Source organism: Mustela lutreola, chromosome 3, assembly GCF_030435805.1.
Source record: "Mustela lutreola isolate mMusLut2 chromosome 3, mMusLut2.pri, whole genome shotgun sequence".
In the NCBI taxonomy this organism is placed as follows: Eukaryota; Metazoa; Chordata; class Mammalia; order Carnivora; family Mustelidae; genus Mustela; species Mustela lutreola.
Window position 1 is genome coordinate 164,243,332 of NC_081292.1, and position 24,892 is coordinate 164,268,223.

At 58.4% G+C, this 24,892-nt stretch overlaps 1 protein-coding gene across 3 annotated transcripts; it reads right to left on the bottom strand.

Annotated features, from left to right (window-relative positions):
* Positions 1 to 335: 335 nt before the first annotated feature.
* On the bottom strand, positions 336 to 19,561 carry GAL3ST2 (galactose-3-O-sulfotransferase 2). 3 transcript variants are annotated; one of them, XM_059167392.1, is made up of 5 exons: positions 19,276 to 19,561; positions 18,571 to 18,650; positions 5,733 to 5,816; positions 4,317 to 4,581; positions 336 to 3,716 (listed from the first exon to the last, which is right to left on the bottom strand). In XM_059167392.1, exons 2-5 carry the CDS (start codon positions 18,585 to 18,587, stop codon positions 2,898 to 2,900), a joined length of 1,185 nt encoding a protein of 394 aa, XP_059023375.1. In that variant the 5' UTR covers positions 18,588 to 18,650; positions 19,276 to 19,561; the 3' UTR covers positions 336 to 2,897. The 3 variants fall into 3 exon arrangements, with proteins under 3 accessions (XP_059023375.1, XP_059023373.1, XP_059023372.1); XM_059167390.1 differs by lacking the exon at positions 18,571 to 18,650; XM_059167389.1 differs by lacking the exons at positions 18,571 to 18,650; positions 19,276 to 19,561 and adding an exon at positions 11,116 to 14,295.
* Positions 19,562 to 24,892: the final 5,331 nt, after the last annotated feature.

The window sequence follows — 24,892 nt, forward strand, 5'->3', positions numbered from 1 at the left end:
CTCAAGGATTCTTTCTTAGCTGTTCACTCCAGACCCCAATGCTTCCACATCAAGTACCATCTCCCCATCTCTCAGGGCCTCTCTGAATCCACCTCCCTTCCCCTGTCCCCCACGTCTGGGCCTGGTGCTGGGTCCCCTGCTGAGCCCCCATGACCCCACACCACCTATGTGAAGCCCCCGTGTCCAGCTGGGCTGTCGAAGCAGGGTGCCCACTGGGGCCCTGGAAGGAGGCAGCCCAAACACAGGCTTCGTTCCCTCTACTTGGGGATTTGAGGTTTGGGTGTGTTTGCTTGTTTTTTCATTTTAACAACACCAAAGAATGCTTAATAAATAACTTATCATTTGAAAAGCTTTTATTCATAGAGGCTTTCAACAATATGGTGAAAAAAAATTTAAGTAAGCTATTAGTAATCTTCCCTGTCTACTGATGTCAGAGCTAGCTGTGTTTCATATATTACAATCACCTTTCCTCTATAAACAGGATAAGAAATCCGTGGGGTTTGTTTTCTGTTGGGAGTATAGCTGACACACGACATTCTGTGAGTTTCAGGTCAGAACACAGCGATCTGACAAGTAGGTGTGTGACAAAAAGCCTCACCTCGGCCAGCGGTCACCATCGTCCGCACACCAGACCACTGCACAGTGACAGACTGCATCCTCTCCCCTGTCCACGTCCTTATTTCTGCCTTCCTAAACTGAAAGTTTGTATCTCTAACCCTACTCCCCCATCCTCCCCACCCTCTTAATGTTCTAATGAGACACCAACCTTTTTAAATATAGAGATTTCACTTAAAAATCTGTATTTCTAGCTTCTCTTGAAAAATCAGAAGGAAGGTCTGGCTCCTGGGCATCCTCGGTCCTCTGGGGCCATCACACACCCTCCTGGGCTGCCTGCCCCCACCCCTCCCCACTCCAGCATCACCAAGGCTCCAAAATCCCCACACCTTAGGGGAGTTTCTGCAGACCCTGTGCTCCCAACTCTATCATTTTAGCAGCTGCAAACAACTTGATTTGAAACTTCCCTTCTGAAGGGAGATCCCTTGCTGGCTGTTTTCCAAGCTGTCTCTTCCAATCTGCATATACTTCACTTTGAATAAATAACCCTGAAATTCCTTCCAAAGAGACAGTACTGATTTATGTTTCCTCCAGCCATGAAGGCAAAAGCAAACACCCTTGGATTTCTACTGGAACTTCGTAGTCCCGATCCGCGTGCCGCTGAGAACAGACCCCCTTCTGGGGCGGCAGGGACAGAAGCGGCCACCTGTCTCCCTTACCCCACGCTGGCAGGCTGGCCGGGCTGACCCATGCAGGGGGCTCTGTGGCTCGGGGGGGGCCCGCCTGATGCTCAGGGCACCACATTTGCCTGGATACTTCCTTCCAACCAGGGCCATATTTTCATTTCTTTCTTTGGCTGTAGCTTCTTACTGATAACTCTGACCCTCCTTCAGGCTCTCCATTATCCGCCTAATGGCTCTTCTGCATCTGATTGCTTTCTTCGCTGTCCCTCAGGACAGGCCTCCACGATCTCCTCTGGGTGGAGGACGACAATCCTCGGGGTGGTGTCCCCGCCACCCCTGATTCCGCCCTGCCCATTCTGTTCTTTTCTGTCTCGGTGTAGTGCTTTGAAAGTCACGTTTTCAGTTTCCAATATCCTCTTTTCCTTTCAAAATCTCGACAATATGTCTTCTAATCTCACTGAAGATTCATTCTTCTTAAAATTTCCCTCCATGAAACTGGTGTCCCAGGGAGCTGTCTCTTCTGATTGCTGGCAGGTTCCTTGACAGGTAGATCCCCGAGAAGGGTGGCCATGCCCATACATGGAGCCCCTCCTCAGGTGCCCCAGCCAAGCTCCTGGGGTCATCAGGCCCGAGAACCTTATGAGGAAGGAGGATGGACCCGGTGTCAGGCAGATGGGCCAGCTGAGCATTTAGGCTTCACATGTAAGAGCAGCTCTGTTCCGTGAGTGCCCCAGGCCCCCCACTTTCCTCAGGACGCAGAGTCTACAGCACTGGTGTGCACCCCACTCTAACCTCCGGGCCCCCAGGCACCCGGATTACATCCTTCGAGACAGGGGGCCCTCTGTCCCTCCCAACAATTGACAAACGGATGCCTGGATACTGCCCTCTGAGGAGGCTCTCCAAATGCCGTCAGCCATGTGACCACCCTCCTCTGGGACTGCATCCAGGGTGCCCTCCAGGACAACAGAGTGTGCTATAAGCCGCAGGAGCTCCTCCAGCAGGTCAGACAACCCACATTCCAAGGGGGCCATCCGGACAGGGGGCTGGGGCCCTAATCCTCACCTTGAGCTCTGGCTAAACAATTTGTCTCATAAGCAGTTTCAACTTTTCTCAACCTAAAGCCATTCTTTACTTGCAAAGATGCCTCATCCATCCACAGATGGGAAGCTGGACATTTCAGATCCTTGCTGCCTTGTGCCAGCTTCCCAGAGCTCCCCATGGGCATCACACAACCCTCTCTGTGACCAGCCCCATGTCCCACCGCCAGCAGATTTGGGGAGCCGCCAGGGCTCCTTCAGAGACTCCCAGACCCGCTGCCCAAGCTTTTCCTGACCCCCTGCGCTCGAGTTCCTGTGATGGTCGATGTGCCCACATGTGTCCTTTCGAGGGGCAGTTTGTCAACTTGTAATTTAGTGTCACTCACTTTTCTATCTTGTAAGGTTTTTCTACTTGTTAACCAGGTTCAAACCCTCAAATCCCAAAGTGGGACCCTCACTGCAGTGGCGCCTCCAAGAGGATGGATCCGGAGTGGGTGCCTTTAGTGCGGTCTTCACACGACGCACAGCTGCCCCAAGAGACCCCCTCCTCACCAGTCGGTACCCTGGTCTCCCAGGGATGACAGAAGGGCTGGGACTCGTGCCCTGTCCCTGGCGCTGCCCCCTACTCCAGGAAGGCGAGGCGTTTGGGTTGCTTTTCCGGGAACTGCAGGGCGTACAAGCGGGCCATATACTGAAGCTCGGGAGTGACCATCCTCTCACACATCCGCTGTGTCTGTTCATCCAGGCCCTGCCTGAGGTTGTAGCCCAGGATGTCGGCCTGGCCCGACTGGAAGGGGCGCAGCTGGGGGTCGGCGATCTGCGACTGGTTCTTGGCGGTGCCATCCTGCAGACACCGCTCCCTGAGCTCCCGCCGCCGCGCCCGCAGCCGTGCCACTTCGGCGCGCAGCAGCCGCGGGCCCAGCTCGGCGTGTGCGCGAACCCAGAAGCTGCGGTTGAAGTGCTGGTAGAGCTGCCAGTCCAGGGCGCACCAGCGCTGCGCGCGCTCCCTGCCTACGGCCGTCAGGGGGGCCACGCTGCGCACGCTCCGCGAGTTGAGCGGGAAGGTCACCACGTCGTCCAGCCGCCAGCGCAGCGCGCGCCGCAGCAGCACCATAGACTCGTCGAAGTGCTCGGCGATGAGCACCAGCTGGAATTGCCGTTCCACGTCGGCCAGGCGCGCACGCACGTAGCCCTCGTCTTCGGCACGCGCATTGTTGTCGAAGCCCAGGTCGAACCACATGTTATTCCTGGCAAAGGCGTTGGGCAGGCCCACACTCTGGTTGTAGTAGGTCCACGGGGAGGCCAGGAAGGCATCCAGGCTCTCCGCATTCCTGAACGCAGGAACGGAGTCTTTGTAGTACGTGAAGGCGGACTCCAGCTGGAAGACGGGGTTTCTGATGATGGAAAAGTAGAAAGTGTCGTTGGGCATGACTTTCTGCACCTGTGTGGAGACCCGGCAGGAAGGGCTGGTGACTCTCAGGCTCCCTGCAGCAACCCAGCACGCAGACGTCCCCTCCCACAGCACAGGAAGGATCCTGAAGCATCTGAAGTGGGCCCCACCCTTCCCCAGCACCCCCAGCCCCTGCTCCCCCTGCACCTTTGGAAGGCCAGTCAGGGGGAACCCCCATCAAGGAAGTGACCTCTACACTGAGATACAAATAACCCAGAGGAGGAGATGTGAAGAGTGTCCCCTCAAAAATGGACCCTGGGCAAAGGTCCTGAGTAGGAAGAAGTAGAGGGGTTTGGGAAGCAAAAGCAGGAGTCCAGAGAGGTAGGTGGAGAGGGCGGCAGGCCGTGAGGGCATCTGATTCCAAGAACAATGACAGCCAACTGTCTGCGGGAGAGATGAGCAGGGTGCGAGCCAGCCACCCCTGCCCCCAGGTGAGGCTCTGGCAAGGTCTGCAGGTACACACATCCACAGCCTTCGTCCCTTTGGTGTCTCGGGCACAACCACCCCCGTGGCGTTGTGTCGAAGGCACAACCCTATGGGGAGCCTGGGACCGGTCCTTCCACTTCCACCCCTCCTGCCCATGCCCCACACCTCAGGCAGGTTGAACCTCAGGTGGTTGCCCATGATGTTGAAACGCTGCTGCGGGCCTTGGGGCTCTGAGCCCTCCACGTAGCGTGCCAGGAAGAGCCAGGGGTAGCCCAGGTGGAAGCTGGAGCCTGCGGGCAGGGCCACGGACAAGTTGTGCGTCTCAGCGAAGCGGAAGAGGATGTTGAGCACAGTGCTGCTGGCCGTCTTGTGCGTCTTGAGGAACATGACATTGACAATGGGCGGCCCCTCGGCCTGGCTCCTGAGCAGGCTGGGAGGAGAGCATGGCCACTGTCAACCAGGGAGGGTCCGTGGACCCCCCCACCCAGCGCAACCCCCAAACCATCTTCTGTCACCAACCCCTCCCCAGTCCAAGATCCCCCACCCCACACTTGCCCTGCCAATGATACCCAGACCCTTCACCTCCAACTGTGCTTCCTTCCACTCACCAAGAGACCCCCAACCCTGCAACCCTGGAGGACCCACCAGCACAGACCTGACTGCTCCCTAAGTGACCACATCCTCTGTCCCCCCACATACCATAGGTTGGGCCCCTGGGGCCCTGGCACCCCCTCTCTGGCCCCCAAGTTCCTGTCTGGCCCCCAGGGCATCCAGCATGGTGCTGGCCCCGTGGCCTGGACCCCACACCCAGAGTTTCTTGGCTGACATGTCACACAGGGACCGGCCAGGCTGACTGCAGGGCTGAAGGGGATATCGGTGCCCACTCTCATTGTCCCGTGATGGCACCCAGCCCGCTGTGCCTCCAGCCTGCAGCGACAGGCACCCCTCCTGCCCCAGTAAAAATAACCCTTGATAGTGGGGGACAGGATACACAGGCATGTGCCAGCCCTAGGGACAATGGGAGGACCACGGGAGAGACCAAAGGAGCTTTGGTGCCCCCTGGGGAGATCCAACCAGAGAGGTGGGGAGGTGGGGAGAGGAGGCCTGGAGCCACACCTCTCAGCGGCCAGGCCGAAACAGAGGGCCTGTGTGAACATCCCTGCAGACCCTGGGCCTCACAGGATGAACCCCAAGCAGGCAGGAGAGCAGGGGATCTGACCTTCCCAGGCCCACCCTGGACCCTAGCCCTGCCTCCTAGTACCTTGTCACTCTCTGCACACAGCAGCTCCACCCAAGATACGCCCAGCCCTGGCTCACTCCCGCCCTCCCTGAGCCTTGCCCAGAGGTGCCTTGCCCAGAGGCCTGGGCAGCTTGCTGCCCTCAGGAGACCCTGGAGGGCTCCAAAAGGCTATGGATCCCTAAAGGGAAGGGCCCATCCCTCCTCTCATAGACAGGAGAAAGCTGAGTCCCCTGGGGAGGCATGAACTGCATGATCACTAGCCAATGCAGAGTGTGACGCGGAGGTGGGCAGGCTGGGGTCACAGGCCCTGCCCCAGGGGCGGGCACCTGTGCAGAACTCACGGTATGAATAGCCCCACGTCCATGTGCAGGATGCCAGCCAGCAGGAGCATGGTTAGGGCCAGGAGAAGGACAGCCTGGAAACACCTGTGGGGCAAAGAAACCCCTTCAGACCTCCCTTCAGGAGCAGGGAGGGGCCGGCACAATCTCTGCCCCACCATCCACACCATCACTGTGTATCCATTCCTATGGAGAATGTACCCGCACCCATCCCCGGGGGGCCCTGGGGTGGGGGACCTGAGACCCAGGAAGGGCCTGAATCATCAGACTCTACACCCTCCCAGGCCCCCAGTTGCATCGGCAGCAGCTCCACAGTGGCTCCAAAGCCAGGAGAAGCTGGGGGGCAGAGGATGGGGAGGGGCCAGCTGATGGGCCCTGAGCAGGGTCCCCTGGGAGACTGTGGCCTGACAGAGACTCATGAACTCCGCACCCCCCGGGACACATCAGGGGAGGGCCTGAGAGGTGGGACATCCTATAATTCTACCCCTGGGGGAAGGGAGGGGCCCCATGAGAGAAAGAGAGGCCCTTTGGAGGGTCTGCCTGCATACCAGGCGCTCAGTAGGTTGGGCTGGAGGCATGGGTCCCTCCCAGTCCCCGTCACTCAGGGGAGATGCTGCAACCAGATCAGGGAAGAGACAGGACTGGGGCAAGGGGAGACCCATAGAGTCAGGTGGGACACCCCCTTGTCCTGCCACCCCTGGGACAAAGGAGCTGCAGCAGCACCCTCCCACCCCACCCCATCCCGCCCCACCCACCCCACCCACCCCACCCCTGCTAAGTGTTCCGGCTAGGGCAGGGCACCGAGGTAGCACTGGACTTCAAGCGAGCTGCCATAAGGGATCCCCCTGCTCCTCCCCACCCCAAGGCCACCTGGGTACACAGGGGGCGGGGCCTGGGAGGGATAGGAAGCAGCAGCTGTTCTCCTCTATGAATATTACTGGTGTATAGGCCACCCAAAATTCACACCCCCCAGCCTGAGCGAGTCCCAGCTCCCCACTGGGGTGTCCAAAGGCATCAGAGTCACCAGGGTCCAGACTGCAGGTCCTGATATGCCTGCCACACCCCTTCCCCTTGGTGGTCAGCAGTTCCCTCCACCTGCGCTGGCTTTGTGGCCCCATGAAGTGCCTGTCTGTCCCACCTTCAGCCTTGAGCCACAGCCGCTCACCTCCTGCACGGCTCCCGAGCCCATGGCAGCCTGCTGCCCCAAGTCCATGTGTCCCTGCCCTCCCATGGGCAATCCACTCTCCTTTAGCAGCCCAAACAACCCTTGCATCCAAAAGCCCAGTGTGCTCAAACCCACACCCTTAGTTTAAAAAGCTGACTCTCAGGGATGCCTGGGTGGCTCAGTCATTAAGCATCTGCCTTCGTGATCCTAGGGTCCTGGGATTGAGCCCCACATCAGGCTCCCTGCTCGGCAGGAAGCATGTTTTCCCTCTCCCACCCCCCCTGCTTGTGTTCCTGCTCTTACTATCTCTCTCTGTCTATCAAATAAATAAAATCTTTAAAATAATAATAAAAATTAAATAATCTTTAAAAATCTTGAAATAAATCAAATAAATAAAAATAACTCTCTAGGCCAACTCTCCAGGTTGCTCCTCTCTCCAGCCACCCCCTTCCTATAGTCCTCACACATCTGGCCTCGGGGCCTTTGTGCATACTGAGGATTTAGCTGCTGCATGCCTCACTCCCAGCTCCACTGGTCTCTGCTCCATCCTCACCTTCCCCAATGACCTCCCCAACCCTCCTGCAGGAGCTGTCACCACCCTCGCTGTTTCTCCCCCCAGCCTCACTGCTACCTGGAGGGGTCATGTATGCTCTGTCTGAGTATAGTCTGTAGTGCCCATGAATGAGTAAGCCCCCTTGGTCCCTGGAAGAGAAATAGCATATATAAGTCACATTTGCTGAGTGAATAAATGAAGCCAAGCACACATTCTCTCCTCCTGCTGCAGACTTAGCAATTTGGGACAAGTTTGGAAGGTGTGGGAGCAAATCTTTTAGAACAAAATGTCCTGAGACCCATAAGTGGATCTACCAGTCAGTGGCTGGAAAAGGAGTCAGACCTCAAGGAATTGCTGTGGCACACATTTTCATGTCGGCATAAAAGTGCCACATCACTTAGCTCCTTGGTCCCAAGAATCAGAAAACAGTGGTGGATTTTCCTCATCAATCTAGAATTCTGGAGAGGGGAGGCTGCTGGTTCTGGCAGACTCAGCCCCACCACACTGAGAATGTTGACATGTCTCTTTTTCCAGGTTTGATGCCTCATGGTCACAAGATGGCTGCCAAGCTCCAGACATCACCTCAACAAGAAGGGAAATGGAAGAAGGGACAGGGCCAGCCATGATAAAGAGCCAAAAAGCCATCTAGAAGCTCCTAGAGAGCCTCCACTTCCATCTCGTTGGCCAAAATTCGTTCACATGGTCACCTCCAGCTGCAAGGGGGAGCTCAGAAAGCATTTGCCAAGTGTTTACAACTGTGTGGCGGGGGGGGCCAGGGAGAAGGTGGTGTCTATATAGTTCCATTTCTATAAATCTATGGGAATTCTGGGGGGGGCAGCCAGTGCCCAAGCTGGGCCTGCTCACAGAGGCAAACATGTCTATGAAAGAAATACAAGTGGCTGTCCCAGATGTGGCCTGGCTGGTGGCCTGCAACCCACGTGGCCAGGCCAGCAGCTGGGGCCCCTCGCAGCCCAGGGCTTCCCAGGAGTCAGGCCTCTGTTTGTCCCAACACTGGGATGGCTGGCACCTTCCAGATACCAGGCTCTTCAGACAGGATTCATGAGCCCGACGGCACTGGGCATGGCTGCAGCTCACCGCAGGCATTACAGCAGCCCAATGGGAAAACCCCATCTTCGGGGCCTTGGGCAGTCCACGTCTCTGCGGGCGGTCCGCGTCTCCCATTATTTTCCCAGCATGTGATAGATAAGTGTCCATTATGTTGCTGCCTGTAACTGATTCCAGCCCTTCAGCGCTGAAAACGTCCATTTGCATCGAGGTGTCTTCAGCCGTGATTTCCAGCAAGCCGACCTGCAGCAAGGCTGCTCGAGAGAACCACGTGGACCTCCTCACTCCACAGCAGACAGCATTGCCCCACCCAGCTCACCAGAGCCTTGCCCTCGTGCAGACGTGAGCTCAGCTGGGGAGAGGCAGGGGTCTCTTCTGCCGGGGTCAGAATGCCACCTGGAGGGACTGCAGCCTCTTCAGAGCCCATGACCCCTGCCACGCCCTGCATGTGGCCTGGCCGTCTGACAAGTGACCTATATGGTTTAGTAGACTGTTGACTAGATTCCTTCTGCATCCTGAATTCTTGGAGAGATGAAGCACCTACAAAGACCCGACTTCACCGGTGATGACACAGGGCTTGGATTCTGAGCTCTGAGAGGGATGACCCGGTTGAAGCCTCCCAGCCCGACCGCTGCCTCCCGGACAGGTGGCTGCCAGGTCCCTGTCTGCAGACACACCCAGGAAGGTTCCACAGCTGTCCTTCCCAGTTGGTTCCAAGTTTTCACAGCCTTCTCCAGAACACTGTCTCCTCCCACCTGCTTCCCAAGGACACACATACCACGGAGTAGACTCCTAGCCTCTCCTTGGATGGGATCTGCGGTCAGAGGGTGAGTTCCAGGCTTCCCTGTGCTTGAAGAGGGAAAAGGACAGAGGGGCCTCTCCAGGAGCCTAGTCCGGGGCCTGAGTCTCCCCAGTAGGCTGTGCCTGGCAAGGGCAGACTGTCTCATGGGCTCCAGCCACACAGAGGACCAACTGGTACTAAGGCCTCTGAGCAGAGGAAGTGGGGCTGAGGGGGCTCTGCCATGTACACTTGGCCTTTAGGAGGTCAAGTTGCAGGTCATGAAAGGATTGGATCCCACACCTGGACTCCAGAGCTTAGCATCTGGACAGGACACAGGGAGGAGTTTCCTGCTTGGATATGGGTTTTTACAGAGAGCTTTACAGGGTGCATAGGAGTGTGACAACCAGATGGGGAAAGCATTCCAACCAAGGGGGAATAGGACTGAGAAGCTGGCCTAGAAGAACCGGATAAGAGCTGGGCACCTCCATCAGGGCAACAGTGGAACAGCAGGGAGACCAGACTTGGGCCTAGTAGGACACCCCTCAGCCTTCCCATGACATGAAGGTGGACTGGTATGGGCTGACTGCTCAGTGGCGAAAGGTGTGTCCACGTGCCAACCAGGGAAGTGGAGAGGAGGGGATGGCTGGCCCGGTCACCGCCCTTGGGCCCTGAGTCTGAAGCAAGGAGTGCTCACCCCTACACAGCTGTGGCCAGCACCCCTCCATCCTGGGGGAAAGGAGATGACCGATTTCTGCAGAAAACTCTCAAAGTTTAGGGGCACCTGCGTGGCCCAGTCAGTTAAGCATCTGATTCGGCTCAGGTCATGGTCACTGGTCCTGGGATAGAGCCCCCACATTGGGCTCCCTGCTTGGTTGGGAGTCTGCTTCTCCCTCTGGCCCTCCTCTGTGCTCTCTCAAATAAACACAATCTTTTAGAAAAAAAAGGGGGGGGCTCTTTAAGTTTAATAATAAAAAAGTGGAGTGTCTGGCTGGCTCAGTTGGTAGAGCATGTGACTCTTACTCTTGAGGTTGTGAGTTCAAGCCCCACATTGGGTGTGAAACCTACTTTAAAAAATAAAATAAAATAAAATACAAAACACTCTGGGAAGTTAACATAATTCCCAAAGGAGAATCCTTAACTAGAAAGTCAGTTTTAAAGTTCAAATGGAAGGAAATCATATGGTAACAGCTAGGGAAATTCTAAGCAATAATGAGCAGGAGTGCCCAGTCTATACCACAAGGCCCAGAAAATCAGTCTCTGGAGCTCTTGTGCAGGATGGAAGGAGCCAGGGGGGTGTGGGGAGTGAGGTGGCTTTCTGGGCACGGACCAGAGGGAGGCACGGCAGATGGCATGAGCTCAGCTGGCCAACTCCAGAAAAGGATTATGTTGGATTTCCACCTCATCCCATCAATCAGAATCCATGCCACACAGGCCACGTGCCTGGCCTGAGGCCCCCACCAGGTAGCAGCAAGGAGGCCTGTGGCCCAGAGTTGTGTCCCCCCACGGCTCCCACTGTCCCCGCCTGGGCAGCTTTCACTGCGGCCCAGCTGGAGACGGAAGGAGACACGCACCAGCATCCTTCCACGTGGAACAGCGCCAGGACTCCAGGTGGAGGACATGGCCATGGTCCACAGCCATGACACGTCCCAGGGAGAGGGGCAGGTCGGGTCAGAGCAGAGCCTTGGTGGAGAGGGTGGAAATCAGGGCACCCCAGAAGCCCAGGAAGGGAGATGGGGGGGTGCTGGTGACGAGGAGACGGGGACTTTGCTACAATGTTGCCATCTCACAGGAAGCACTGTGCCCTCCTCAGTTGATGGCTGACCTGGGAGCTCTGCACCCGGCCTGGCTGTCTCCACGTCTCCATAGGCTCCCGGAGCACATATCCTGGCTTGCTGGCTCTTGTAGCCGCTGGAAAAGAGAGATTTCTCTAGCTTCCGTTTCTGGGCACTTGCCACTAGAGGAGAAAACCACCTGTTTCACAGTATGGCATCACTTCCGGTCACGCCACCTATTTACCATGCATCACGGTCTTGTCCCAGAGTTCTGGTGGCCCTGACTTGGCATCCCTGCCATCTGGGCTTGTCTTGGGCTCCTCCCGGCCCAGGCCTGGAGCCAGCTGCATCTCTAAGGAGCCTGGTGTCCTACTGGCAGGAATGGTCTTCAGGAACCATCCTCTGGGGGCGGCTCAGAGAAGGTGGTAGTTTCAAGGCCCTGTCGGGCGATGGAGACAGAATCCCTCATGAGCTCACACGGGCGTGTCCAGCTCCAATTTCAGCTAAACCCCAAGCCCACAGCTCTTTGAAGGAAACTTCTTACAGCGTCTCGTCCCCTTTCCCGCACAGCAAGTGTGGTCTCCAAGTCACAGGAGATGGCAGAACTGAGGTCTCCCATCCTTACTCATCTCTCCACCCACAGTGCTCACATGAAACCAAAGCAAGGCCGCGTCTAGGCATCTTCTGTCCCTTGTCCACAAAGGCAGAAGGAGAGCCCACCGCCAGACGGGAGCGGGACCCCAGTTGGACGTGTGTGATTCTCAGGGGGCCCGGGCACCTACAGCCAGTGAGAAGGAAAAAGCTTTCCCGAACCCCACAGGGCTGTCCTTCAGAAGGCCACACCCTGGTCACGGGGTCACACGGTCACGGGCTCTTACACTAGTCCAGCTGTTTCTGCCGAGCCCTTCCCCTCTCCCTGCCCCATGAACCTAAGTGCCAAGGAGGCCACAGAGGTTCACAGCCCGGACAGGACCATTCCAGCGCCAGCTGGTATGCAGCTCCGCCAGCTCCCTCGGACACCGTACTGTCCCGCCTCGGACAACTCCCTCTACCAACACCACGTGTCTCCTGGCCCCTGAAGCACGGACTAGGAAAACTCTGGCACACGCTGCCCATCTGTTACAAGTTTTTGCACTGACATTCACAACCGCCCCTCTGGTCTTGAGGCAACAGGAATTTGTCTCTGTTCTTCCAGTTGTACGATGAGAACAAACGGTCCTCAGAGAAATCCATTGGTTTCTAAAGAGAGGCTCCTGTTTTGCCAAAAGGCCCTCTGGTCCAACACCCACGGGGTCCGCAGGGTCCTCGGTTTTGGAGCCGCCGGGGGCCAGGTGGCCAGGCGTCCAGGCCGCAGCCGGGCCCGCAGGTGGTCAGTATGTTCTGCCAAGCAGCTCGACAGGGACCAAGCCCCTCCGTGGCCTGTATGTGCCCTGCACACAGAGTGTCCCACAGACGCGCGGTCAGCATGAGACCCCACTGCACGGGCAGTTTTAAATGGGGACATTGTCTGGTATGTGAATTGCGTCAATAAAACTGTCTAAAACGATAAAAAATAAATTTAAAAATATTCTTAAAGAGCTCAGCTGCCAAAAAAACTGAAAGCTAACAATTGTGGGAATAAATAAATACAGCTGGAAATGATTACCACGCGACATTGCTTCCAATGTCTGCCAAGCTGCCTTTCCTTTGGCAGTCGGCCTGCATGCTCAGTGAACACCTTCCAAAGGGTCTCAGACCTCCTACATCTGCAATCACCGGGGAGAGGGCTCCAGGCCCCACGTCCAGGCCGTGCGCCTGCCGCCCGCCTCAGGAATGTTTACGAGGCTGCTTCCCAGCTCTCCGTCAGGCCTTGCCGGAGAGGCCACGGCGTCCTAGCCCATGAAAACAGAACCCCTGCCGCAGAGGCCTGAGAGCCAAGGCTGTCCACCAGATGCGGCCCTGGTCTGGTTCCAGTGGGGCGCAGGGAGAGCTCAAGTCCCCCAGGCCCCTGAGCCCCAGATGAGTAGCTGATGGCCGGGGTCAGGAAGCCCCTGAGCCCCAGGTGAGCACTCCAGGTGGGTCTGCCCTCAGGTCACTCGGGAGAGTTCTCCCGTGTCTGGGTAAGAACTAGTCAAAAAGCTAAAGTCACAGGTCACAAACAGGGTTAAGACATCCCCACTCCAGCTCCAGGAACTTCTGGTTTCACTGAGGTGGTTTACTATGTGGGAGACTCACAAGGGTTTTATGGAAATGGGATTTTTATACCCAGGATCTCTCTCTCACACACGTCAATCTATCTGACCAGCTCCTGAAAGACAGACAGACATCCGCCTCAGGGGGACTGTAGACAGACAGAGAACCCAATATCTGCCGGTCATTCAGTGGCCAACCAGTTTTAGCCAAAATCTAGGAAAACAATACTGAGCCTTATCTCAGAGCTGACAAGTCAGCCCCACAAAATCCACAACCACCTGCCTAGCCACCCTGTCTCCCTTCCCTCTTGGTGGCCCCACAGCCTGAGGAAAGCAGAGTGGACTGTCCCCTCTGCACCCCCACACACAATGGTTGTTACAAAGCCCTCTTTCCACTGGCCCTCCAGACACAAGCATGGGCTTTCTTAGAACACATTCTCCCTCAGCGCACCAGGGCCCTAACCCAGAGCTCGTATGTGGGGTCCAGAGTTGTCAGATAAAGCCCCCCCCACTCCACCGTTCATTCTTCATATGGTCCTCGTCGAGCCCCAATGCACTGCAGAGCACAAGAACAAGCCAAGGGGAGCAGGTGCAGTGGGAGTCTGGAATTAGTGGGGACCGAGGACAGGACTGACCGTTCCTCAGGGCTCCCTCCCCATGACCAAACACTTGGCCTAAAATGCTGTCCCATCAGGAGACCAGGCCCCACAGGCCCCCTCCCCAGCTCAGCAGCCTGAGAACCATCAGTGAGGAGCTGGCCTCAGTGCCCCCCCAACGGATTAGTGTGAGGCCATCGCCAAGGTGCCCAAGGTCTCCCCCGGACTGGGGACAACTCCCAGGGCTGAAGACTTTGTCAGTGCCAGGTGGATGGAGGCCACAGGCCAGGGAGTCGGGAGCATGGAGCCATCCATACGAAAGCCACATCAGCAAGGAACAGGGATGGGGTGTCAGACAACCAAATGCAACATCTCGCAAAGAACAGAGGGGAATATGGGCCACCCTCCACCCAGGGGCTCCTTCTAGAGAAAGAAAAGAAGGCCACCTCATTACTGTCTGCTGGACGTGAAGAGCAGAGACACAGCCACAGATGCCTGTCCCTCCACCCGCCTCCCGCAGCCTCCCTCCCTCCCGGACTGTTGAAGCCCATGGCCCCACACCTGAGTCAGGAGTGATGGCCGTGCTTTGACCAACAGAACATACCAATGTGATGCTGGGAGGTTCCTGGGAGACCCATAAAAATCTTGCAGCTTCTGCTCCCCGAAAACACCCCCAGAGACGGGCCCCCAAGGGGGCTGCAGTACTTCCAGAAGAGAAAGGCCACCTGGAGCTTTGAGGTGGCCCAGCCAGCGAGCGAGGCCATCCAGGGCCTTCCAACCCCACAACCACCAGCTGAACACAGCCCCTAGGGATACGGCAGGCAGGACCCCGAGAAAGAGCATGGCATCACTTCCAGTGGCTGGGTCTTGCATCTCTCCGGACTTCTCCCAAACACCCCTGCATCGTGCTCAACAGCTCAGGTTGTTGCTGGCCTAGCTGTAAGCAGCACCCATTTTCTGGGCAGTCAGTTCAGTGGGTCACCCCCTCGGGGTGGGGGTATGGAGCTAGCACTGCTAGAGAATAGAGTGGAATAGACATAGAATACAGTGGAAAGGGATGGGGTGGGCAGAATGGGATAGGGTAGGAGGCGCCTGGGTAGCTCAGTTGGCTAAGCATCTGTCTGACTCTTGATTCCAGTTCAGGTCTTGATTTCAGGGTCATGAGTTTAAGCCCCACATTAGGCTTCACACCGGGCATGAAGCCTACTTTAAACAAAAAAGAATAGGATAGAATGGAATGGATAAGATGGGTTAGAATAGATACAGAATAAAATATATGACAGAGTAGAAAAGAATAAACAGAACAGATTAAAATAAACATGGAGTAGACAGAGCAGACCAGAAAATGCCCGAGAACAATCAGCTGTGGAAAGGTTGAGGGCTGTGCTGTGACACTTGTCTTCACGCTGACACATAGACTGAATTGTGTCCTGGGCAGCGGTCCTCCCACTGTGAGAACTGTGAGAACACAGTTCACTGTCACTGTGAGAACACTGGCGCTCCGCTATCCCACGGCAGGTGCATCCTGCCTCTGCCCCCATCGTGCTTCATCTGGGGAGCCCCCATCCACTGGGAGGGCTGCCCCAGGCCCAGGAGTCCCGGTCTGTACGGGGAATGTGCCGGCTGTGGTCTCTCCCAGCCTCTCTGGCCCGTCCCCACTTTTCTTGGGAGCCCCACAAGTCCTGATACAGCCTCTTCCCTGCGCCCACCCCAGGTGGCGGGAGATACAATCTGCTCTGAGGGGCGGGCTCAGACCCTCCTTCCCTCCACTCTGGCCAGAGCTGCGGTGGTGGTTCCTGGGTGGGTTAACCTGGCCTGGCCCTGGCCTGGCCCTGGCCCTGGCCCTGCTCGGCTGCCCTGGCTTCCCCCACCCTGCCTGGGGAGGGGAGATGAGCAGCCACCACGCAGAGCCGCACCCCCCCACCCCCCACCCTCCCACCTCCTAGCTTGTCCCAGCCAGCTCTCAATTGTGCAAGGACAAACACTAACGTTTGAAAAACCAGTTGTAATCCGCCTTGGGGCAGAAAGGAAAGGGACCCCTTTCCTTTTGTCCGAGTGTGGACTTTGTGATTGTGAATTCCCCGTCTGTACCCTTGAGATACGTGTACAGTTCTAAAGAGCTGAGTAGATTCTTGCCAGTCTTACAGCCTGGGAAAACGTGCATCCTGCTGGGGGTGGCGGGGGCGGGGGTCAGCGATCGGGCTGTCAGCTGAGCCCCCGTGTGAGGGCATGACTCCCAGGCGATTCCATGCCCAGTCCTGTGGTGAAGGACGCCACACCCCAAGGCCCCAGGCCAGCAACTTGGGCCAACAGCCTGGTCTCTGAGGCCCTTGTCAGCCTGAGCCTCCCACACCAAGCTGAGCAGTTCCATGAGCCCACAGCCCACCAGGCCAGCCAGGAGGACGCCCCCCCACCCCACCGGAGCCAGGCCCTCCTGTCAGAGCCCCCCGACCTGGCCTGCACCTCCCCTCATCATCGACAGCAGCCCCCTCAATAAGTCTGCTGAAGCCTGCATGCTTGCTGCCACTGTGGGTGCGGGGTCCACGTAGCCGGCCCCTCCTCTGGCCCCGCACACCCAGGAGACCCACTGCCTTGAGGGACCCTTGGCAGTGCCCACCCCCCACCAGCAGGAGCAAGCCGGTCTCCACCTGACAGGAGCAGGTAGGGGAGGGGCAGGCAGGGTCTCCTGGTCCCACCCCCCCCCACCCACACCCCCCACACCCGCCCCGAGCACCCAGGGTGCCTGCAGGGGAGAGGTGGCATCAGGTCACTCTGGCAGACCCCATGGACTGTGGCCTTGGCCTCTGCGGCTGGACACCTTACCCCGTGTCCACTAGCGCACTAGCACACCCCACCCTCAGGACCACTGCAGCAGCCACCAGGCTTGAGTCTGGAGGGCCAGCGGTGGTAGCCTCCCCTTACCCGGGCGGACCACTCCAGCAGGTACCGGTGGGCCATAATGCTGGGAACATAGGACACAACTTGCAAAGCACTTCCCATCTGTCCTTCACAGAGGTGTCCATGGCTCTGAGAGGCCAGCAGGCTATGAGCCAAGCCTCTTCTGGGGCCAGGAGTGGGGACGACACTACCTCACGGTCTTCAGCCCTCCATGATCCTCCCTCCCTGCTCCTGCCCAGGAGAGAGGAGCCTCACAGGGTACCAGCCACTGAGATCAGGATGGCCACATCTCCAAGCTGTGGTCAGATGCCAAACACAGTGCCTTCCAGAAGGCGTGGTCTTGACTGCTCCTGAGCATGGCAGGAGCTCCGCCCTAGGGCATCTTCCAGATGGTTCTTTCCTCTGTCCACCGTACCCAGACCCACACAGTACACCCCGTCCCCCAGCCGGAGCTTCCAGGAGACCTGCACCGATGGCCCAGCCTTCCCAGGGTCCCAGCAGCCGGCTCAGCAGACACCTGTCCACGGACCAGTCAGGGATGCCCACGGATGGGCCAGCACTCTTGCTGTGGTGGGGGTACAAGACAGCTTTCAGGCAAAAGCCAGGCTTTTCCTAGGAGCATGGTGACCTCACCAGATCACGACTGGGGCAGCACCCTGGGGCCTGCCATCAGCCCCAGGCCTGGCTCCCTCTGGCCTCCACGCATGCCCTGTCCAGCCCATTTGCAGCCCCCACAGCCAGGCACCAGCAGACTTTACCCAGGGCTCCCTGCGCATCCCCCCACTACTCTTAGAACTGGCCCCATGGGTCACATGCCTCCCAAGGGGTCACACATGGGGACACACAAGGGTCTCACATGGGGTCACACACGGGGACACACTGGCCCCATGGGCAGGACTCCTCAGGGCTCAGCACTCCAGGGGCTCCCTTGTCCCCAGACGCACAAGTATTCAGGGGGCCCCCACTTGACACATTCAGGGCCAGGACTCAGAACTTTGGGGTTTCCGTTCTGCCATCCAGAGATCCACCACTTAGGGCTGGGGTCTCCAGCAGCAACAGGATTCTGCTGGGGGTGCTACCCATATCTGGGCTTGTCCCAAACCTTGGGGCAGCTGAGGACGGTATGTGCCTTCATACATCATGATCCCGGAACTCGCTGAGAGGGGAGGTCTCGTCTCTGCTTCAGGCAGCTCCTCAGACCACCCAGGGCCACTGGATACCTGCGTGGCCACGTCTCCCAGGGCCATCTGCTCCCTATGCCCGGAGTCTGAGTACCCACCTGGCCAGGTCCGTCTGGGACGGTCCCCCTGTCCTCAGGGCCATGACTCAGCCCACCTGTCAACCAGCCAAGCACACCGGCCTGCATGGGAAGAGCCTCCAAACATTTGCATAATTCAAGGAAAATAAACAAGACGTTCTGGACAGTCTGTGCCTCTCAGGGTGTGGGAATAGTAAGGGAATGTGGCCACAGTGACCCAGGGCGCCCCTTCTTCCTGCGTCTTCAAGCCAAACCAGGGAGCCTGGGACACACGGAGCAGCTGCGGCCCCAACCCTGTGTCAGCACAGTCACCTTCGGTAGGACTAAGACATACCATTCTGCTGCCCCACCAGGCAGCCTGCTTCCTGGGTCTCCCCCTGGGGTTCCCTCCCCTTCCAGAGGGAGGAAACCAGAGGCCTGGGCACCAGTGGGGCCCGGGCTTGGCCTCTAGCTAGCCAAGCGATCCTTCCCAAACCTTCACATCTCCCCCTTACAAGCTTGGTGACCCCATTCACCTCCACGGAAGAGGGACACCTGGACCCTCCCCCCTCGGACAGCTCCTGGCGGACCCCTTATCCTCACCGGTGGGTGGAAGTCATGTCTTCAGAGATGCTGGTCGTGCTCAAGCCCAGGGCCCACAGGGAGGCACCCAGAGGCACTGGCTTCTCCCCAGAGCATGTGGGATGAGATAGAGAAGGAAAATGCAAAGCATTTCCAGGCACACCCACCTCCCCTCCACACCTAAACTGCGTTGAAAAATCCAACTTCTTCTATGTCTACAAGAGAAAACAGCGCTTATGACTCAGAGCCAGCAGGGCCAGGCACCCACACCCTAGAGGAGACTCGCTCTAAGTCCCTGGAGCCCCCAGCGAGGGCCCTAACACACATGCGGGGAACTAGCTAGAAGGGTCAGGGGCTCAGGCAGGGACGCCCCCGAAGCCAGGAAGACCCATGCTGCAAACATAGGGGCCTGACTGTGGCCCGGGGACCAAAGGCCTGGAGGTCCCAGATTCCTAGCCACCGCCTGCCCAGGCCTCAAGCACAGACACAGAACTGTCGTTGGCTGAGCTTGAGCCACGTATCCCCTCAGAGCCCCAGGACCCAGGAGGGGTCACTCACAGTCCGAAATAAAGCCCCAGCTGGTGAGTCTGGGGCATCATAAGAGAAAAAAAGCTCCAAATCTAACAACTTCCTTTTAAAGACAGAGAATAACTTCTGCCAGGTCCTCAGACCACCCAGGAATTCAAGACATGTTCTGTGTCTGTGCTGCCAACACCCCCAGCTTACCTGTGTGTGTCCCTTGGCAGGGGCGGCATGCTGTCTGGGGCCTGCGGTGACAGAAGGGGGCAGCTGGCGGGCTGGCAGATGGAGCCGGCTCTCGGCCCGTGGGCACAGGCACCGGGCAAACCGTGAACTTCCCTCCTGGGGGAGCTGGCCCGTTGCTCAGGTGCAAGCGAGGCCACACCCTCCACCCTGCGGACAGCTTCAGCCTCCACTCTCAGGAAGATCCGGACTTTCCTGGGGTGTGGCGGGGGTGGAGAGTCTCCTCTCTAGGCTCGCCCCCCAGGCTGCACCCTGCTCCCCAGTCTCCGTCCACCAAAAGGGGGGTTGGGGGCATGGGCAGCTTCCAGGGCCTCTGGACCCAGAGCTCAGGGCGAGGTGGAAGGTGAAGGCGGAGGTTCAGCCGATCTCTCAGAGGATGAATAAGGGAAACAGGAGATCAAATTCAGACCTGTTCTCCTCTCCTGCTTCACAGCTCGCTTTATGCTAGGGGAAGTCCAACTATTTTGTACGTCTTAGGATGGAAAAGAACTTTAGAACAAGGACACTGCAACGCAAGATAGAAATACGAGTAGAGAGTTATTGCATGAGAGTTCAGTTCAGGAAAGAAGTAAACACAGTCTGAAGATGAAGGACAGACAGGGATAGGGGGAAGTGTCTCCAGCTCTCCCACGAGTGCTACATCCATCAGAGGACAGAAACCCCAGAAGAGCCAAGGAGGTGGGCTCGGTGGACACCCCTCGCCACACCGGCCACCGGGCACCTGCGGCTTCATGCGCCCAGCCAGCCAGCGGGCAGCAGGACATCACCGCCCGGCCCAGCCCGTGGGCCACCTTCCCACCACCCACCCACCCCCCACCGGGCCAGCTGAGTCCCCACACCATCCTCCCTGCTGGCTGGCACCTGGCACTCTGATTACGTTGAAAAGGCGGGTGGGCCAGGGGCTTCGAGGAGGAGAGGGGTGCCATGGATGGAGGCCAGGTTAGGCTGCTCCCGTGTCCTCTGCTGCTGGGCCTCCCACCCCCAGGTCAGCCGGCAGGAGCATCTTGCCACCATGCACACAGTGTCACACAGGACTCCTGGGTCCAGCTTGGAGGGCAGGGAGTCTGCACCCTCAGGACAACCCTCCACTGAATGGCGGGGGGAGGGGGCGGGGAGGATGAGGTCTGCTGCCACCCTCCATGGGGCTCCAAGAGGGATCTCTGTGGAGCCAGGGCAAATGCCCGTCCCCCTCTCATGGGTCTGAAGGAACTAGGGCTCTGCCCTCTAAGCCGCCACAGGTTGGACCTTTGTTCTGGGTCTGAGCAGCTGCCCAGACAGCTCTCTTTCCAGGAGGGTCACAGGGAAGCCAAGAGCACACCTCACGCCCCCACTGCAGCCCATTCCCTACACCTCACAATATGAAAAACCACATGACCAAGCCCAAGGTCAAGGGGAAGGGTGTGGAGCCATGCCGGGAAATGGGGAGCCCATCCCCATAGGGGGTCCTTCCCGGAGGTGGCAGTGATCCATGGGACATCCTGTGCAACACCTCCAACCCCAACCCAGGTGAGAGATGTCATTGGATGTAGACCAGGTACCCGTGAGCTTCCTGTGGCCCTAGGGAGGGTGATGGCAGAGAGAGGGGCCTGGCCCAGGCCCTAGTCAGACTTCGGGCCCTCCTCCCCTCTGTTCCGGAGTTCCCTGTGCAGTCTTGGCCACAGTGTCCCCCTGTCTATCCCCCCACCGGGGAGCCCAGTCCAGAGAAGTTCAGTCCTTCCTACAGCACAGGGTCTCCTCTGTTTCCCTGGGGTCGGCCTTCTTTGGGCCAGAATGCAGATGCCTATCTGGCTGCCCTGGGAAGGGTTGTGGTGGGGCCAATAGACCAAGGCACCCATCACTCTAGCTTCAAAAGGTCCTTCATCTACCTCAGCAGGTTCCCGCCCCCATCCAAGAAAGCACGCTTCTGGCTGACAGGGCAGTCATCTGTCCACTTTGAGATGGAAAGGAGTCCCCAGGTGGGTACAGGGCCAGGACTCTCCAGCACGGACACCCCACCTCCCTACCTGCCTGGGCCTCCAATTTTGTTGTTGCTGCAAACGATTCCCTTCCCCCTGACATACTGTCCCTGTAACTCTGACTGTCCACCAGCGCCCTGGGTGGACACTGGCTGCCCCTCACAGAGCCAGAATCTCTGGCAAGCATCCGGATGACAAGCATCCGGCTCCATCCTGAGCGAACCGAAAAACCACAGAGCTGCCGGAAAGCCTGTCTCTGTGGTAGCCCCGGACAGTGATGGGTGGAGCTCAGGGTCCAGGGTGATGCAGCTGGAGGCACCAGGTGTCCAGAGCCATGAGCCCCAGGGGGGGCCCTGTGGGACCAGGTCTTGGCCAGGGGCTAGGAGGCCAAAGTGAGGGGAGAGAATGAAGGGTGGTGCAGTTGAGTTCAGGGAAAACAGGGCAAGGATGGACCATGGGGTGGGGAAGGCGGGGGCTCCAGAAGAGGAGACGTCCATGGGAGCTACCCTGGGGACATGGGATGGGCAGGACACGCTGCGGGGTGCTGGGACATGAGCCCACCCCACAGTGTCATCACGAGGCTCTGAACTTGGGAGACCTGGCTAGATGACCTTTTCTTCTACCTTTCAAGGCCTAGCAGATGGGACAGACAAGGGGCCCTGGTGGCACCCTGGAATGCCCCTGTCAAGGCAGTGGGCTCAGTGAGAGGACAGTGTGCTTCTTGTCTAGCCCCCACACAGGCCCCCCATGTGGGATGGATGTTTCCCTGTGCCCTGTGGCCAGGCCGCATAGGCAGGGCAGGGTGGGGCTGGTCAGTCTCAGAAGGGGTCCTGCTGCTCCTCACCTGCGATGCACCCATGAGCCCCAGTGTCCACTCTGACAAGGGCCTGGGATGGAGAGCCCCACGTCACCCCACAACAGGGGAGGCCCAGGGGGCAGCGTGGATGTGGGTGCCCAGAGACACCCACGGCCTCTCCTCCCCACTCACCCATGCCTGCAGCCTAAAGTCATGATCCCAATGGCAGGTGGCGGCCGACTCCACCTGGACACACCATGAGCCTCTGCATCCTCCCTCCCTGCTCCACATTTAAGGGGGACAGTGCCTTTCCACCCGCTGCCCAAACCTTGACTGTCATCAGCTGGGAGTCACCTCTCTGATCCCTGCATTTACAGACACTGGGGCTCAGGGGCATGTTTCAGCAGTTGGGATCCCTCTCCCCTGGCCCCAGACGGGAAGAGTGGGCTATCCACTGTACCCCCAGTTCGGACTGGGGCTGGGGGAGCAGAACAGGACAAAGCAATGTGACATGGAGCCTTGGCAGTCCAGTCCCAGGGACAGAGGGAAGGAACCATCGTGGTGCCCAGGCCGTGGGCCGAGCCCACAGGAGAGCAGTGTCCGCTGGGTCTAGCTTACACCCAGCAGGATTCCAGGGGACACTGGGAGCAGGTGCAGTGCCCCTGCTGGCAGAGCCACAGCTGGAGGGCCCAACGGGCACTTCCATGCTGCCCAACTGCAGGATCCCTGTCCATGCTGCCCTGGCCTGCCTCACAGGAGGGGCCATCTGGCATGGGCAGGGGGCCTCCAGCAGCATGGGCCTGCTCGGACACTTGTCTCCATGTTGGACATGGAGTCCAGTCCTGCCAGGGATGGACAGACATGGAGGCACACCCTTCTTGCTGGCCCAGGGCTCAGGGGAGAGAGGACCAGGACCTCTGCCAGCAAACCAACTGCCTGCCAGTGTCCACAGAGCAGGCCTCCAGGGCCCTGGCTTTGAACCACATCCGTAAACAGGAGTATGACCATGCCCTGGGGAAGAGTCACTGCCCCTGCCATGTCTCTCCTTCTGGGGCCAAAGGCAAATGAAAACTCGGGCAGCCAGATCAGACAGGTCCCAGCCCCGTGCCTCCACACCCCCTAGGACCCACCTGCCACTCATCTCCCTTGCTGTCCAGGGGCCCATGGCCACTGGGCCCAAAAGCGTCTGGGCCCTGCATATTCTGCCCAGAGATGAAAGGATGGCATCTGACTGGTCCACCGTCCCATGGAGCACCTCGCTTCGTACCCATGGACCAGAGCCAGCAGGGAGGGGAGCCAGGATCCAGACCTACCCAGAAAGCTCTCTCCTCACATACCCCTGCATAGGAGCTTTCCAAGAAACCTCACAGTGACTCTGGGTGTCCCCACAGGACAGGGGGCAGGATATGCCAACACCCATGGGAGGCTTGCCCAGGGGCCACTATGAATCCAAGACTGCTGGGGGCAGGGTCCAGCCTGCACACTCCTCCTCAGCACTCCAGCGGACAGGTCATGTCTCTACCACCCACCTGGCCTTTGGAGCCTGATCCTTTGGTAGGACAAGACCCAACCTGCTTTCCCCAACCCCTGAGGTCCAACGGGCCTCAAGCCTAGGGTGGCAGGTGGTATACTAGGGAAGAGTAGGGTGAGGGAGCCCACTGAGTAGACCCCGGTCCCCATGAGGGTCAGGCCTGGGACTATGGCCAGCATAAGCACAGTCACTGGTCAGTAGGCACTGTGTCCTACAGCTTGTCACCTCTTCCCTTCCCCAGGGCAGCACCCTGCAGGGCCCTGCAGAGCCACATGACCCCCAAACTCTTCATCTGAGCCCTCAGGGTCCTCTATCATCAGACACCACAGTCCCGACCTAACAGGAAGTCAGCTCTCCCAAAGACTCTGCTCCCCTCAGGCCCAAGGAGGGCGGCCCAGCCCTGGCCACATCCCAGGGTGAGGCGTGGGCAGTGTCCTGGCTCCCCTGCGTTCCCTGGGCTGAGACCACTGGGCCTATTCCCGCCATCCCTCAGGCGGCAGCTCAGGTCCCTGGCTGGGGCTTCCTCCTTACCACACCCTGCGCCCCTCCAACCCAGGGCCTGGCAGGCACGGGCCAGGAGCAGTGAGGGCCACTGGCCCCTCTGTTTTGTAACCACTTCTCATGTTGCAGCAGCTTAGAGGTTTGAAGGTGAAACTCATAAGCTTTTCCTAATCCAGACACAATAACAGCCCTCAACTCCTCCCAGAGCACTGGGAGATAATCCTCACAGAAGCCCCACCTGCCCGGAACTGGTCCAGGAGGGGCCAGGTTTGGGTCTGAAGACCAGCTTTGGGTAGTCGACATTCCTGACAGCCTGGCTTCCTACCTCTTCACATAATGTCTGGTGTGGCCACGCAACCATGAGCTGCAGGACGATGCAGAACTCAATGCAGTTGGACGGATGCCCCACTAGGACTCACAACGGCCCACCGCCACTGGAGAGTCTGTTCTCCGCAGGCATGAAGGCAGGCGGCCAGCACTTCATGGGTCTGAGGCGCCGTCCAAACAAGACAGCACAGTACACGCCAGTGAGTCCCGTACGTGTGCGTCTATTGCATGTACACACACGCATCACATCTGTACCAGCCTGTGTGTACCTCATGTGTACATGTGTACTGTATGTGTGCACCACGTCTGCACATGGCCCGTGTGTATGTGTGTGTGTCCATGCAGGTGCATTCCACAGGGCGAGGCCAAGTGGCCCTACTTCACACTCTGACGTTTGGAGGACCAGCTCATCCGCTGGGGAGATGGAGGCTCTTCCTGCCACCTGCTGCCTGTGACCCCCAGTCACTGTGC